Genomic DNA, 16730 nt, shown 5'->3' on the forward strand with positions numbered 1-16730 from the left:
AATGAAATTAAAAAAATTATAGGTCTATGGTTGACAACCTACAATGTTGGCCCATCTGATACATTTATGGTTAAGTTAACTGAAAGAGACCAAATTGACTGACATAATCAGATTTGTAGGACCAAAATTAACAATTTAAAAGTTATGAAGCTAAAATAAAAACAAGAAATTAATCAAGGGACTAAATGTTCAAATATAACTCCATTCATCTCTCATCGTATGTAGAGATGTTTGCTTAATGACACAAAATTTGTTGTATCAATTGATTTTTGATGTTGAGAAAAATAGTTGATTGATTAGATGACATATGGCTGAATAGTCGATATGAATGCAAACCTAACCATATGTTTAGACATTAGTATTTACACATGATTTAATACATAATCAAATGATCATTTTCGAACAATACGTAGGAAGAAGCACTAAGCATAGAATTAAACCAAAAATTATATTGAATAATAGATTGTATACAGTAAACCAATCAATAGCAATACATTAAAATCCTAGCTAACTAAATTTATTCACAAATATAAAGAGAGGCCAGTTACACACATATTAAGTAACTGCTAAAGAGAAGAAAATTGAAGGAGGAACATGCAAAAGCTTGAATCCAAGCTTCCAATAGTTTCCAATGATGAAATGCTGCTTATCTCCACGTTTCTCTCTCTAAACGATACCAATGATCTCAGATCTATAAAAAATTATGATTACACATCTATTTATACTAGTTAGAAGTGTACAGACTCACTGGGCGAATTCATGCTTGCTCAGTGAATCGAGCTTTCTTCAAATGGAGGGAAAAGCCACATGGTATTTAAAAAGTCAGTAAATTGCCTTATTTCGTTGGGCGAAGTGTTTGCTCTCTCAACGAGTCAACTTTATCCTTTCTCCCTGGAACTCCTCTCATTCATCTCGCCCAATGAATAATTTTGCCCATAAGCCCCTAGAATTATCTGACTTTGCTTGCCTAGCGGGGATGTTCTTATGCTCAAATTCTTTCTTTGCTTCATTATGAACAAAGTCTTAAACTATAATAATTTGCCCTTCACCCCCCGTTTTTTCACAGATTTCCTTTTAGTATAAAAAAAAAAAAATCAATTTTAATTTCATTCATCAAACGATTTTTTTTTGTCAATCTAGTGGCTAGAAATCACCTTTTTTTAAGATGAATAAGTGAGGTGTCCGAAGTTCAAACTCCGACCCTGCATATAATAATGCATGTTTATGCTAAATGAGCTATGCTCACGAGGATATTCATTAAACGATTTATCTCTTGACAAAAAGTAAAAATAAAAAATATATCTAATTTGTTATATACACTAAATATATCGTTTATTAAATGAACGTAAAAGTAAAATATAAATTTATGAATTTTCTCCTAAAGGTAGAAATCGAAGGAAGTAACTGATGTAACCAAAGAAAAATGTATTGGTTAATAAATAGGTCTCATGCTTCATTATTTTGTACCCACAATCACAATCTTAATAAATATCCCACGCGACCCACACACACGAAATATAAATAGATAGATACGATAAAATATAAACCCAAATTACCCCAACAACATAGTTAGGTACACTCACTTCGCCGCATCTTCCCCACTGCCACTATAGTCTCATTCATTCTGTCTCCATTAAGGTACACTTCTTCTTACCCTTTTTCTTCTCTTTCCCTTAATTAAACCATTTTCTAGCTTGCTTTCATTTAAAAAAAAACCCATTTTTGATGATTTTAGTTTATTTTCAATCCATTCATAAAATATGCATTTGTTTGATTCAATGATTGTTATTTTATTTGATAATTGATTTAAACATTTTTTCTTGATACCCTTTTTCTTGATACCCTTTTTCATTTTATATCTTACTTTCATTTCCTGAGCTGTTTGAATTTCATTTCAAAAATAAAAATCAATTTTTGATAATTTTAGTTTATTTTCACATTATTCCCAGAAGCATGCATTACCATTTGTTTAATTCAATGATTGTTTTTTATTTGATAATTGATTCTTTGTCTTTTGCAGATTAAATTTGTGGTGTGATCTGTTTTTGGTTTCTCTGTATTGTTGAGCTGGTGATAGATGCTGTTGTCGTAGTTATTTACTAAGAATTAGTATTTTTTTTTTCTGGGGTAGTTTTGTGGTAGAAAAGTTAGAATTTTTGTAGGAAAATGGCGGGTTGTTCATCAAATTTCGGGGTGGCTCGAGTTGTAACTGTGGGGAAAGAAACTGGTTTGGGGAAGAATGTAAATCAATATTCAAGTTTTAGTAGTTTGAGTTTCAGGAGTGCGATGTTGTTGAACGAGGCTGCATTTCCATCAATTTGTGTGAACAAGTGTGGTGGTGGATTATATTTGTCTAAACAAAAGAAACAAACATTTTTGACCATGTGTATGTCGCAGCCGCCGGCTGAGTCGCAGCCTGCTGTAAGTACTATAGAATTATCGGAAGGGGGAGGTGATACTGTTGTGGGAAAGGAACAGAAAATTTTCGATAGTGAGTCAGATTCCAAGAGTGTTGGAAATGATAGTAATGGAGTTGTGTTTGATGGTAGTGGTGGTAATGGAAGCTTTGGAAGTGGTGGAGCGGGAGATGGGGGTGATGGTGGCAGTGGTGGTGGTGGTGATGATGACGATAAAGAAGAGGGGGAATTTGGGCCAATGCTAAAATACGATGAGGTATTGAGAGAGACGGAGGCACGTGGTGTTACCCTTCCTTTTGATATGCTGGAGGCTGCTAAGACTGTGGGAATCCCGAAGTTGCTTCTGCTTAGATATTTGGATTTAGAGGTTAGTTTTGAGATGTCCATGTATGCTATTGGAAAATGCATGCTACTGTGCAAAACACGAGGATCATTACCTCGGAGTTTAACATTGTTGTTTATGATATTCTCAATTGCAGGGATCTTTTTGGCCCTTAGGATTTGCCATGAGATCATGCTCTATCCTTCGCAATCGAATGCTGGCTGATCCAGCATTTCTTTTCAAAATTGGCTCAGAGGTTTGTTGAGATTGTTTTATTGTAATCTGAATATTTATGTTTGTATAATTTTCAATGGTAGTACTGCAGTATCTTAAGTGATCCAATTCCTTGACTGTTCTGTAACATAAAACACTACGTGCTCGCTGTTTGAAATGATCATATATTATCCTTCTCTATCTTAAGTAATCCGATTTATTTAACTCATGATATGCAGATCGTAATTGATTCTTGTTGTGCCACTGTTGCTGAATATCAAAAGAGAGGCAAAGACTTTTGGAATGAATTTGAGTTGTATGTTGCAGATCTTCTTGTTGGGACAGTTGTTAATGTTGCTTTAGTTGGAATGTTGGCACCTTATGCTCGAATTGGAAAACCATCAATATCTAAGGGATTCCTTGGTAATATGCAGAAAGCTTATGCAGCTTTACCTAGCAGGTTACTACTTGTCATGACATGAAAAGGGCTTTTTTTTTTTGTGTCAATATTTTTGTGTTTCTTATGTATAGTATATAGATATATGTAACGATTGTTCATCTAAAATGACATGAAAGTCAGGTTTCTCATATCCTAATTGCTTTTTTGTCTTTAGAGTCTGAAAAAGATTTTCACTAATTTTCTTTTTGCTCGCTTTATGCAGTGTATTTGAAGCTGAAAGACCAGGATGTAGATTTTCTGTGCAGCAGAGACTTGGAACATACTTCTTCAAGGTAATGAATGCAAGATTATATTTTTGGTTAACCAAATTATGAGAGGTTTCAATGAGTGTTTCATTTGAATGGACATTTCTATTTCCAGGGTATAATGTATGCAGGTGTTGGATTTGGATGTGGTATTATAGGCCAAGGCATTGCAAACATGATCATGACTGCAAAGCGGTGTGGTTTCTTGTCTACCATTTTCATTACATAGTTTGCACGATTTACACACAATATGTTTTCCATGTTCAGTCACTATATGTTTTTCCCTCGTTCCCTCTGATGTTGATTTTTTTTTTTTGCCTTTCTAATCATATATCTGACAATGCGGAGTGCTAGGAATACTCTCTCTAACTCTCACTCTCTTATTGGACAAAGTCAATGTGTGTCAAACAGTTTGGAAATGAGTCCCACGTAAAGTGGTGAGATCCACATGGGTTTAATCCGATTGGAGAGCAAGTGTTAGAGAGTGTTCCTAGCACCCCTCCTCTGACAATTGGCCATGTGGATCTTCTAATATAATAACGATTCCGCTGATATTTTTTTTACCGAGAAGTATTCAAGGCATTTGGAATGTTTGAGTTAATAAATGATTGTATATACGTTTGAGCACTTATTTTGAATTGGAATCAATTATTTGCACGGAATGTTTGAGCACTTACCGAGAAGTTTAAACCACTTTTCATATAAAGCTCTCTACAAAAACAATAAACAAGGAATGTTTGAGTTGGAGTATTTGAGCTTATCTACCGTCAAAAACACTCATGAGACTCTTTTAGAGAGCTTTTGGACACAACTTATGACATGTCTTTAAGCTGTTTTCAGCATATTTCGTAAGCTCTCTTGGATAGCTTATGAAAATAGCTAATAGCTTATTTGAAAACACTTTTGATTTTATTTTATCTTTTGTTATAGTAAATAGTAATAGCTTATGATAAGCTGTTTATCAAAACAAAGCCAAAGTGCGACTTCATTATATGAACTAAGGCTTTTCACTTTACATAAATAGGTTTTAGGAGCAGATTTTAAACTGGCAGCATAGTTTACTGATAATGTTAAACATGTAATTTGTTTTTTTTGGGAAACTCGGTATTTGGTCCAATTGCCGACTAATCTTGGGGACCAATCCTACCGTTCACTAGCGGGGGGATCCAATTGAAGCCATGACAAAGTCCTATATGTACTAGTCCAACACAAGAATTGTTGTCATCTGGGGGATTTGAACCTGAGACCTAGAGAGGAACAAATTACTAGGGCTAGGTCCCAAGCCTTCACTACCAAGCCAACCCCTAGGGGTTGTTAAACATTTCGTATTGTCAGTAGCTTAAAGTTAAGAAGAATGCTAGGGACACTCCTTTTTCAACACTCTCTTCAACACTCATTCTCTTATTGGATAAAACCAATGTATGATCCACCACTTTAAGTGAACACATTTCTAAAGTGTGAGACCCACCATAATTTAAGCCAATAAAAAAGTGAGTATTTGAGAGTGTTGAAAAGAGTGTTGTAAGCACTACTCTAAAGTTAAATAGCGTAAATGGTGTTCATACTGAATGATACTTGCACTATTTGCAGTAAATTGACTCTTATTTTTTAGAGCGATTAATATCTCACCTCTTCTTTGCTACCAGGAACATAAAGACATCAGAGGACGACGTACCTGTACCACCTCTTTTGAAGAGTGCTGCTCTTTGGGGTATGAAATTGTTCATTTTTTAACATTATTACATGATTTTTAGCTCTTTTATATCTATCCAGAAAACAGCAACCATTTTTTTTTATTCAGTCATTAGGAAACTGTAAAAGTCGTCAATTATAACACCAATATCAATTTAATACCTATGAATTAAGTTGAGGTTAAATTTGATTCCTTTGTTTGTCAATAGTCATAATATCATTAAAGAATAAATTGTATAACAATACGATGATTGATAACAGCCAAAAATGATTTTTTTTTCTTTCAAGTTATTGAAATTTGTCTCTTATAAACTATTATGTGTTTTTTTTTTTTTTTATGAATGTCCAGAACTGATTTTATTGATTACTAGTATATTCTTTGAACAGCTAGTTTGTTAGTGCTGTTTAGAAGCTTCTATTCTATTTAATCATGACTGTGTAGTTCAATTAGAGTGGTGGTTGGTTGACAATACTAGATTATTTTTCCCTTACCGTTGATTTATGACTTTTATTGTTTTCTATTCTAAAGATACAACTTGGTATGTTGTTCTCTGGCAACATCAGTTTAACCTCTTCCTTTTTTCCATCTCTAATCACTCCGACGACCTATGTAGTACTTGCACTTCAGATTGAATGTGTGTCGTCCAACACCAGCACTTTCAATTACATATTTTCACTTTTATTTTCTCAAATTTTCACTGGTGTCTATGTGTTAGTGTTGTGTCAGTGCTTCGTAGCACAAAACAAGGAAAATATGTTATCATATTGAAGAATATAAATCTAACTATACAACAGAAACACTAACAAGTTATGTGCAATATGGATCACCAAGATTTGTCATGCTTGATTTGTCTGTTTTCTCTTTCAGCATTATTTTGACTTTTCAGCATTATTGATCTATAGACCAACTTGACATGTATTTTGTTCTGCATGTGACATGTTTCCCGAACATCCATGCAGGTGTGTTCCTTGGGGTATCTTCAAACACGCGATACCAGGTCATCAATGGACTGGAATGTTTGGTAGAAGCATCGCCAATGGCAAAACAGGTTCCACCAGTTGCTCTGGCTTTCACAGTTGGTGTGCGTTTTGCCAACAATGTTTATGGTGGCATGCAGTTTGTTGACTGGGCTAGGTGGAGTGGAGTACAATAGTTTCTTCAATTATCTTGTTTTGTAATGTGTTGTAGTCTTGTAGATGTAATTTTCTAGCCATAAATTTTCTTGAGGTTGAAGCATAAATTTCTACCTCCGGTTCATGGACCTATAATGACCAAAGATTAAGGGTGCGTGGATTGGTTTAGAAAGGTTTTAGGCAATAAATTTAGAGGATGAGCATTTGTTCCCTCTATTTTGGTAATTAACCTTAATGATGAAGTCTACTGTTTTTTTGTCTTAACCATGGTTCACAGGGGAAGAGAACCATGACAAAGTTCGGCCCAGTGGTACGTAAAATCTGACCAATGATTGTTCCGGTTAGGATTCAAACTTGAATTCTCCCGAACAATTTATCTCTATCTTTCTCTAAAACTCAAGAATTCATTAACCACTTGAGGCGTAACCTACTGCCTTGGTATTAAGAATCATTTGCTGTACACATGTAGCTCTCTCATTAACAAGATAAAGTATGACAAATTCAGTGGTCAATTAACGTGTTAAGCCTTCGTAAATGGTTTAAACTCAATTCTGGTTATTGTTTGCTACTTAGTTAAAGCTTTTAACTTAGCAGCTATTCTACTGTTAGATTTAGGTGATCGGGTTGACTATAGAGATAGTTGAGGTAAAAACAATATGGTAAATATATTTCATGCAATATAGTATCAAACGACTTTGTCAATAATGATATTGCACCATACACAAGTATATTTTTCAGCTTTATATTAATAAATTTCATCATATATCATTTGATTTAATGGTGATCAAGATTTATTGATCAAATGATGAAAATTAAGTTGTGCGTTATTACACTGTAGAATTGACCCTATAAAAATTAGTGGAGATGGATTGCCAATTTTATTTAGGTTAGATCTTGTGTAATGTGGGGAAAATTGTGAGAAACAGACTACCAATAGTCAATGACCATGATAAACTATTAGGCTAAATTGCATTTTTGATTCCTTAACTATTTAGGTAGTATCGCTTTGGTCCCTTAATTAAAATTCGATTTATTTTGGTCCTTTAACCTCTCTCGGTTACATATTTTGGTCCTTTCCATTAGTTTTAATTCAAAAACGTTAGGTTTTCTTCATTTTCTTCTGGAATTTTTTTGGGATTCTTATTGTTGAAGGTTGATGGAGATGATATGAAGATGAAAAAGAGGAGAAAATGATGAAGAAAACCTAACATTTTTGAATTAAAACTAACGGGAAGGACCAAAATGTGTAACAAAGATAAGTTACGAGACCAAAATAAATCAAATTTTAATTAAGGGACCAAAGTGAAACTGTAACGCCCACTTTCGTTTAATCGTTATTTAATCGAGTTTAGGCCATTATATTATAATTATATAGTATATGCATGATTTTGATATGTTTTGATGATTTGTGGTGAATTTAGTGATTTGATTGATGACGTGATAAGTTATGAGTTTTGGAGGATTTGATTATGATATGAGAATTATTTTATTGATAAATAGAATAAAGATTTGAAAATAATATAAAATATTTAGTTGAGGGCTGTTTTGATATTTTAGATAGTTTTGGGGGAGAAAGTGAGATAAGATAAGTATTTTAAGAGGAGATATAAAAGAATAGACCTAGGTTTAGAAAAAACACTTTGTACGTGAAAACTTTTGGAAAAGGGAGAAAAAGCCAAGTCTAGAGGAACCAAGGTAGAGTGCTGCGATTTCTGCAAATTAAGGTAAGGGTGAGACTAATAATTCAATAATGTTATTTACTGTAATTCTGATGGTTAGTTGACAAAGTTAGGATTGATTTAGAGAAGTTTTGGAATTAGGTCAAAACCCTAAAAATTGATGATCAAACGGTAAAACTTGTTAGATTGATGAAAGAACCGTCCTTTAACCTTAGAATATGTTTAGGATGAATTCTGGAATCAAACCACGCCTTGAACCATGTTGTGTGATGAATTTTTGAGAAAAACCCTAGTCTGCCCGTGCTTCTGTTCATCGCTCGCCACGGCGAGGGATGATCCTCGCCTTGCGAGTGATGAACTTCATCGCTCGCCACGCGAGCCCCTTCCCTTCGCCTCGCGAGTTGTTTGGTACAACTCGCCATGGCGAGCAACCCTTCCTCGCCTCGCGAGCTTAGGCAGAGTGCATGTCATATTTCGTGTTTCAACCTTTTTAGTTGAATCTTGTATGCCTTTGAGTACCTGAACATACCTAGTATTGATTAGGAATGAATGTAGGATCAGAGGGAACCCAGAGCAACCTTAGTTTGGGAGTTGAGTGGTACTCGCCATGGCGAGTAAGTACTCTCGCCTCGCGAGTACAACCAGGATGAACTTGTTTATGAGTTTATGCGATCTGCGTCGCACTTGTTGATCAAGAGTGAACCCCTAACTGGTAATGAGACCTAGTGATGTCGTTTAATGTATACTGTAGAGTTGTTTAAGTTATATTAATATTAATTGAATATGAACTATTGTATTGTATATTCATGCAAGATAAGAAAATGTGATAATGATACAAATTATGTGCTTTGATATAATGATATCATCTTGTTATGTGACCTATTTATGCTGCTTCCGTTATTTAACTAAGTGCATAATTACATGATGAAGTTTAGCTCCAAATTATTGGATGCATGTTGATAAGTTGATTACGATGTTTTGTTCATATGTGTCCATGCATAGCATATCATTGAGCTTAGTCCTCACCACGAATATTAGGAGCTTTGTCCTCCGCACGTTTTATAGGAGCTTTGTCCTCCGCACGATTAAAGTATATTAATACTTATGATGACGATTGGTACCACATGCATATAAGGAGTCTAGGAGCATTGTCACATTGTCATGTTCCTAATGCTATGTTATTGATGACGATGGAATAAGTGAATACGTGATACTTGTTTATTGAATATGTGAATACGTGATACTTGTTATTTGAATATGCAAAGTTATCCAAGAATGATTATGATGTTAATGTTAATTATGATTCGAATTACTTTGATTAGCATTATTTTGTTATGAAATCTCACCCCTTCTGCTTGAAAATGTTGCCCTTCGTATAGGTAACTTGCAGGTGATCGTGCTTAGTGTGCAGTTGCTTTCGTTAGTTGGCCTTGCCTTCACTGTGTCGTCTAGGTCGCTCTGATACGTAACGGGATGGGGTTATATGCTATAACATGCTTCATTCTTTTACGTGAACTGCTATGACAATTTCTGTTTTGTTTAACTCTTTTAAGATCTTTATTTGGGGCCTGCGTGCCAAACTGATTTATGGTTTATGAACTAATATTCCGCTGCTATGTTAAGATAATATGTGGAAGTTAAATTATTATTTAACTGTTTTTGCATTACGTTTTTATGTGATATCCCGTTTATGGTTTTTACTCTGATAAATGTTTAAGAAATTTGTATATTGGGAAAACGGGGTGTTACAGAAACTACCTAAGTAGTTAAGGGATCAAAAATGCAATTTAGCCAAACTTTTATCATGGGTTCTTAAAAATATAGTAAGATACATACATGGTTTAAACACACTATTCACCCCCTAAGCTTGCAAAAGTAGCGACTTTGACTCCTTAAAAAAATGGCAAAAGTGACTCCCCATGTTTAAGGAAATATGCTATTTTGACTCTCTAACTTAAGGGAAATATGCTCTTTTGATCCCTTATCTTTTAAAAAAGTTGCGATTATGACCCCTGTTTTGGGACACGTGGCGGCTTCTCAACAACTTTGCAACGTTTAGGGGTCAAAATTGCATTTTTTTTTTGTTAAGGAGCCAAAATCACAATTTTTAAAAAATTAAGGTGTAAAATATACACATTAAGCATACATACATACACTGTATGCTCCCAAATTATATCACTCGTGACTTAGTGAGCTACTCAACAACATAGGAGTTAAAAATACTCTTTGCTAGTTGCTACACAACTTAGAAAAGAAAACTACTCGGATCCTTCGTTATACTCAAATGATTCCTAAACTTCTTCTACGTTGTAATAAAGGAGTGCCATCTAACAAGAAGAGTTGCTTAAAAAAAAATCTAACAAGAATAGAGAAAAGACGAGTACAACCATTTTCAACAAACCAGAGTTTCAATAAATAAGAGTGTCTTTTTAAATGAAAAATAAGGATGTATATGCCATTTAAGCACACCTCAAGATATATTCTAATTATTTCAACAATATTAAAATATAAAAATATCAGAGTCCAAATTGGTTTAGTTCAAAACTCGAGTCAAGTTTGATACAAATCTTTTTATAGCTCAAGTTTGACTTGTTTCAAGTTTACAACAATTTGATCGACTTGTTAGATTTTGCTCATTTGCTCGAATCACATAATTTGAAAGTGTTAAATTTTTTATATCTTTGATCTTTTATTCTTTTAAAGGCTTAAATGCTCTTTTGGTTCCTTAACTATTTAATTGGTATCGCTTTGGTCCCTTAACTAAAAAAGAGATTGTTTGAGGATTTTAAGTTTTTTTTAGTCTCGTTTTGGTCCCTTCTGTTAGGTTTCCGTTAGTTTTAATAAAAAAACGTTAAGTGTGGACACGTGTCACCTTCTCATTGGCTCTGAGATATTTTTTTTTAAATATAAATATATTTTTTTTATTTTTTTGTAAAAAAAATCCAGAACCAATGACAAGGTGACACGTGTCACTTTGTCATTGGCTTTGGGATTTTTTAAATAAATAAATAAATTTTTGTAAAAAAAAACTCAAAGCCAATGACAAGGTGACACGTGTCCAAGAGTTAACTTTTTTTTAAAAATCCTAACGGAAACCTAACAGAAGGGACCAAAACGAGACTAAAAAAAAACTTAAAATCCACAAACAATCTTTTTTTTAGTTAAGGGACCAAAGCGATACCAATTAAATAGTTAAGGGACCAAAAGAGCATTTAAGCCTCTTTTAAAAGGCAAAAACTAAAATAAAAAATGCTATCACAAGGATAATAGTTTAAGGTTTAAAGGATAGACACAAATAGAAATTTCAAACATGCATAGACATATAAATATAGAAAACTAGCTACCAACAACTCAAGAATATAATACAAAAACACAAACTAGTACGCGCAACAAATACAAAAGTCCACAGCTAGAATCAAATACATACTAAAATTGAGTTGAGTGTCAAAATGATTTATGTTTGGATACACTTCTCTAAAGTGAGTAAACAACAAATTTGAGGGTCAAAATCAATTCCAAAATCAAAAGTCCCAACTTCTAACTCTAACTAGAATCAATTATGGAGGCAAAATCAATTGTACTTGAAAACAACTAATTAAAATCGATTCTACACATCTAGAATAAATAGAGTTATGTAAAAGTGAAATTAAGCAAGATGAGCCAACTTGAATGGTAGGATTCAAAATTTCAACGGGTTAATAATTATTTTGGTCTCTAGATGTGTAGCCATAATAGTCCTTCAATGTATCAAAATTTTAAAATAGTTATTGATTGTGCACTTCGTTAATCAAAATAGTTTTTTATGTTAAAACAGTCTCTCAATGGTGACACTAACTCTTTTCATAAAGTGTAACACCCCGTTACCCCAAACAATTAATAAAAAATAAAATAATCAGAGTTCAACAAACAACGGGCATGTCACACTGGTTTTCAAAATTTTTTAAATAGAATATAAAACTATTTATTAAAATCAACCTAATAGTTAAACCAATAATTTGCAGCGGAATATTTTTCAAAATATCTAACATCAACATCCAACAATAATCCTGGCACAAAGGTCTCAACATAATATTCATCAAAATTGTTCAACAACAATAAAGGGCTACATCAGCATGTTCCAAAATTGATACATAAGGAATGAAAATAAACAACTAATTCCCATCCCGTTACGTATCAGAGCCCTAGACACTTGAGCCACCACTCTACTATTCTTCATCACTTGCAAGTTACCCATAGGAAGGGCAACATTTCCAAGCAGAAGGGGTGAGATTCACAAACAACAATAATAAATATATAATTCATCAATTGAATCTAACATCCTAAATATCATCAATACATCATTGTGTGTGTGTGTGCGCGCGCACATATATATATATATATATATATTTCATGATCACATCATTAACATCATATTCATCTTCAATCAATAGTAAGAATTATTACTCAATCACCAACAACGACTCATGCAATTACATGACAACACCACTAAGACTCCTCACCAAATGCGACTATGCACATGCATGTGGTACCAATTTACAAGGCATAAGCCCTCACCGAATTTGAATGGTTAAAGCAGTCACAGGGCATAAGCCCTCACTGCTTTATGTTTATGCAATGGACTCAACTTGTGTATATCTACCTACAACTCAATAATTCAACGACATGTATGATTTATTTAGATATAAGCATACATCACAGTCATCAATAAATCACCATAATTAATTCAATAGCTCCAGAAAATAACACAATAAATTATAGTCAAGCTCCTACATCAAGTTCATTCATTTCTATTCAATTACGTAACAAACAGCTTCAGGTACTAGGCAACTCGCCTCGCGAGCACATCTGCTCGCTATGGCGAACTTATGAAATGGGTTACTCGCCGTGGCGAGTACGAGGCGAACGAGAAAATGGGTGCTCTCGGGAGTTTTGACATTTTTCCCACTAAATTCTCATTTTTAAGCTCCCTATTCATCTTTTTAATATGAAAATTGTCTCAGTCGTCTCTAAAAACATCCAGATACTCAAAACTAACCAACTTATACCTTATGATAACAATCTGAAAATCATGATCTCTCACTCACTTACTCACTATGGCGAGTGGTTCTGCTCGTGGGGCGAGCTATGAAGATTGCTCACTCACGAGGCGAGACAGGCTGCTCGCCGGGGCGAGCGATGAATGTCTGTACGGGCAGAATGCAGGTTTTTTTTTTCTTTCCAAAAATCTCAATTTCCTCAATTTCACTCACCAAAACAGTTTATAGAAGTGCAATGAAATACTGTATGCAACCAGAACATATTTCTAACACTAAAACAATGATTCCTACACTCAATCCACCCAAAAATCAAAGAATCAAACCTAAACTCAAATTCCCAACTTCTACCAGAAACATGTTAAACCAAAATCAGAATTACAATCTATACTATTGAAATTAAACCTCACCCTCACCCAATAAAGAATTATTATAATTACTCGGTACACATTCGTGAATCGATAACCCCAAATTTTAACTCACACCCTAAAAAATGGGTTAGCCGGATTGACCCATCTCAATTATGCGAAAATTGTTCTTCTCCCAACAAAAAACGCTCACTCCCATAAAAACTTACCAAAATACCCTCCACGTGAGTTAACTCACGTTTGGTAAATTGGAGTATAACCTACATGAGTTAACTCATGCTCGGGTTATAATCTACATGAGCTAACTCACGTTGGGTTATAACCCACGTGAGTTAACTCACATGGGATGTGTCATTATAGCGAACGTAACTTAAGTCACAATGAGTTTAACACCTGTTTGACTTAAGTCAAGTGAATAGGTGTCATACCCCAATTTTTGACCTAAGACCCTACATTCATACGCCCTTTGACCTTGGGTCAGTCTCTGACTTTTCAATTGTTGGTTCCAAGTCGAGCCCTCATCTCTCTTTATTTTTCTTTAAATTCCATCTTTCTTTAAATACCCTTGACACGTGGGTATTTTAAAATACCTCATATTTGATTCCAAGTCGGACCCTCTTCTCTCAACTTTCATTATTTATTTACTTTTTAGTTTCCATCTTTTATTTAAATTCCTTTTAATTTATTTAATTAACTCATTTAGTTTTTTATTTTTTATTATTTTTTATTTTTTATGTCCAAAAATATCATTTTGTTGTTTTTTTTTGTTTTTTGTTCCAATCCACACAGCTGTCGCCAGCCCATGTCCCCTTAATCCCAAGCCAAGGCAGTTATTGTCTCCAGTTCTATAAATACAACACACAAACCAGTCAAAAGAAGACAATAACAAGAGCCAAAATAAAAAACGCGCTCAAACACACTAGGAGGAGGAGGACCGAAGTTCACAGAGAAGCAGACAACAACTTTCATTCCATCCAAACCTGCAAGAAGAGCTAAAAAAAATCCAGTTAACAGAGAACAATTTACCAACACCAACTCAATCCAACCAAAACTATCAACAACCGATCCAAACACGACACAAGCTCATCAGAACTGTGTTTTCACCTAACAATCACCACTCAAAAAACCAAACATCATACACACCCGTACAAACCGCAAAACAACACAATCACACACGCACGTTATTCTCAAACAAAATCCGAATCCGGCAACGAACCAAACCGTCATAAAAAACAGTTCAAATCAAAAAGGTAGTATTTTCTAATCTTAGATCTAGGACCGTACGTTCTTTTGTTTGGAATTTTGAGGGTGGAATCGAATAGAGGACGAAAAAAGAAGTGGGAAAGTTGAAACCTTTTTTAAAAAAGGGAGTTTCTTTTTTCCGGCGTGGTGGCGCCGCCTTGGCCGGTCTACCACCGCGCCGGAAGTGCCTCCGGCCACCACTCTTCTCACCGGAGAAGAAGAAGATAGAAGGAGAGAGAAGAGAGCTTCTCTCTAAAAACAAGTTAGTGAGAGAAAGGAAAGGGGAAATGAAAAAAACCGGGTCCTACAACCGTTATATACTACCTCGAACCGGTTCGTTTCTCCTGGACCCGAACCAGGCTTGAACCGAACCGGTCTAACACCCTTAGGCCCAACAGCGCGCCTGTCTTCTCTTTTCAACCCAGTCTGCTTTTATTTTAATTTCAACACCCCTTATTACTGCTTGCACCCCCCTGAATCTCATTTTTACTTTATTTCTCATGCATTTTAATTCTCTCTTTCTGTTAATCCAGAGTGCTCTGGTCCTAAATTAACTGTTAATATTTTATTCTTGTTTAATTTAATTATTCTCCAGAATAATCTGGTCCTTGTTAATTAAATTAATTCAGAGTGCTCTGGTCCTAAATTAACTGTTAATATTATATTCTTGTTTAATTTAATTATTCTCCAGAACAATCTGGTCCTTGTGAATTAAATTAATCCAGAGTGCTCTGGTCCTAAATTAACTGTTAATATTATATTTTTGTTTAATTTAATCATTCTCCAGAGTGCTCTGGTCCTATGCTTTTATTTTTATTGCTATGTTTAGTTTAATTTTCATCTATTTTGCCAAAACAACAAAAACATTCAAATATAAATAATTCACAAAAAGGAACTTTACACAATAAACCTTGATCTTAAATCAAGTGATCGTCTTTTTATTTTTTATTTTCTTTCTTAATCAAATTTCAAATCAATTCTAATTCTACTTCAAATCTATTTCTTTCAATATAAAAAACACAAACAAATTCCAATTTGCCACTTGGCTTTTTTTATTTCAAACATTTTTCAAAAACTAATAAAAAACAAAAAAACAAATCAAACGTCAATTTTTACCCCGAACTACGAGGTTTTAATGCCTCACGGGTACGTAGGCAGAGGACCTTGTCCTTCCAAATCAACTAAAAAACGATTTTCTTTTATCTCTTCAATTAAAATCAATCTTCTTTTCCTTTTCAACTCATAATTCAATTCCATTTTCATCTCTTCAAAAGCAAGCAAGTTTAAGCACAGAAAGTTAAATAAAATCAAGAGGTTCTCGTAGAGTACTACTAATGTTTAGGGTGCTAACACCTTCCCTAAATATAACCAACCCCCGAACCCTAAATGAGTAATTTTGAAAATTATAAAAGGTGAGTTTTTTCAAAGTATGAAATTATATTATTTGGGATGATATTTCGAGAAATGTTATTTTCATCTTCACAAATTTTGTTCTTCATATTTATTTTTGGGTACAATTTGTTCTTCATATTTTGTCCATATTGAACACAATTTTAACATTTTTTTCACATTTTTTTAAGCATAATATGGGCATACATGATTGCAACATAATATATGAAAAAAAAAATACATATTTATCTCTTATATCTACCGTACAATCTAAGTACTTCCCACCAAAGCTCATTTATTAATAAGGTTCCATAACATCTTCCGGAGGAATAAATATCATATTTTGATAGCTTGTGTGACAAGATATTGTAATAAACAAATTCACCTTTTTGAAACAGTTTCAAGTCATTACTTCTATTTGATTGTAAATAAAATTTTTCCAAAAGATAATTATTATAATTATTTCCATCCTCCTTTTTTATTTTTGGGTGGGCTATGTTTCTTTAAGAAAAAGTAATGGCTATGTCACTAATCTG

The 16730-nt window shown here is 33.9% G+C and overlaps 1 protein-coding gene across 2 annotated transcripts in view; it reads left to right on the plus strand.

Annotated features, from left to right (window-relative positions):
• The first annotated feature begins 1480 nt into the window (after positions 1-1480).
• LOC25498625 (protein RETICULATA, chloroplastic) overlaps positions 1481-16730 on the plus strand; it is a 61352-nt gene continuing 46102 nt past the window's right edge. Inside the window, exons 1-8 of one of the 2 annotated variants that reach the window (XM_013593554.3) lie at positions 1481-1638; positions 2021-2784; positions 2897-2995; positions 3192-3412; positions 3615-3684; positions 3773-3852; positions 5304-5368; positions 6310-6747. In XM_013593554.3, the coding sequence (XP_013449008.2) occupies positions 2167-2784; positions 2897-2995; positions 3192-3412; positions 3615-3684; positions 3773-3852; positions 5304-5368; positions 6310-6503 (1347 nt within the window). In that variant the 5' untranslated portion in view covers positions 1481-1638; positions 2021-2166 and the 3' untranslated portion in view covers positions 6504-6747. Of the gene's footprint in view, positions 1639-2020; positions 2785-2896; positions 2996-3191; positions 3413-3614; positions 3685-3772; positions 3853-5303; positions 5369-6309; positions 6748-16730 lie in introns of those variants that run through there. The other variant, XM_024771248.2, reaches the window with a different exon arrangement.

The sequence above is a fragment of the Medicago truncatula genome, chromosome 7, assembly GCF_003473485.1.
Source record: "Medicago truncatula cultivar Jemalong A17 chromosome 7, MtrunA17r5.0-ANR, whole genome shotgun sequence".
NCBI classification, from domain to species: Eukaryota; Viridiplantae; Streptophyta; class Magnoliopsida; order Fabales; family Fabaceae; genus Medicago; species Medicago truncatula.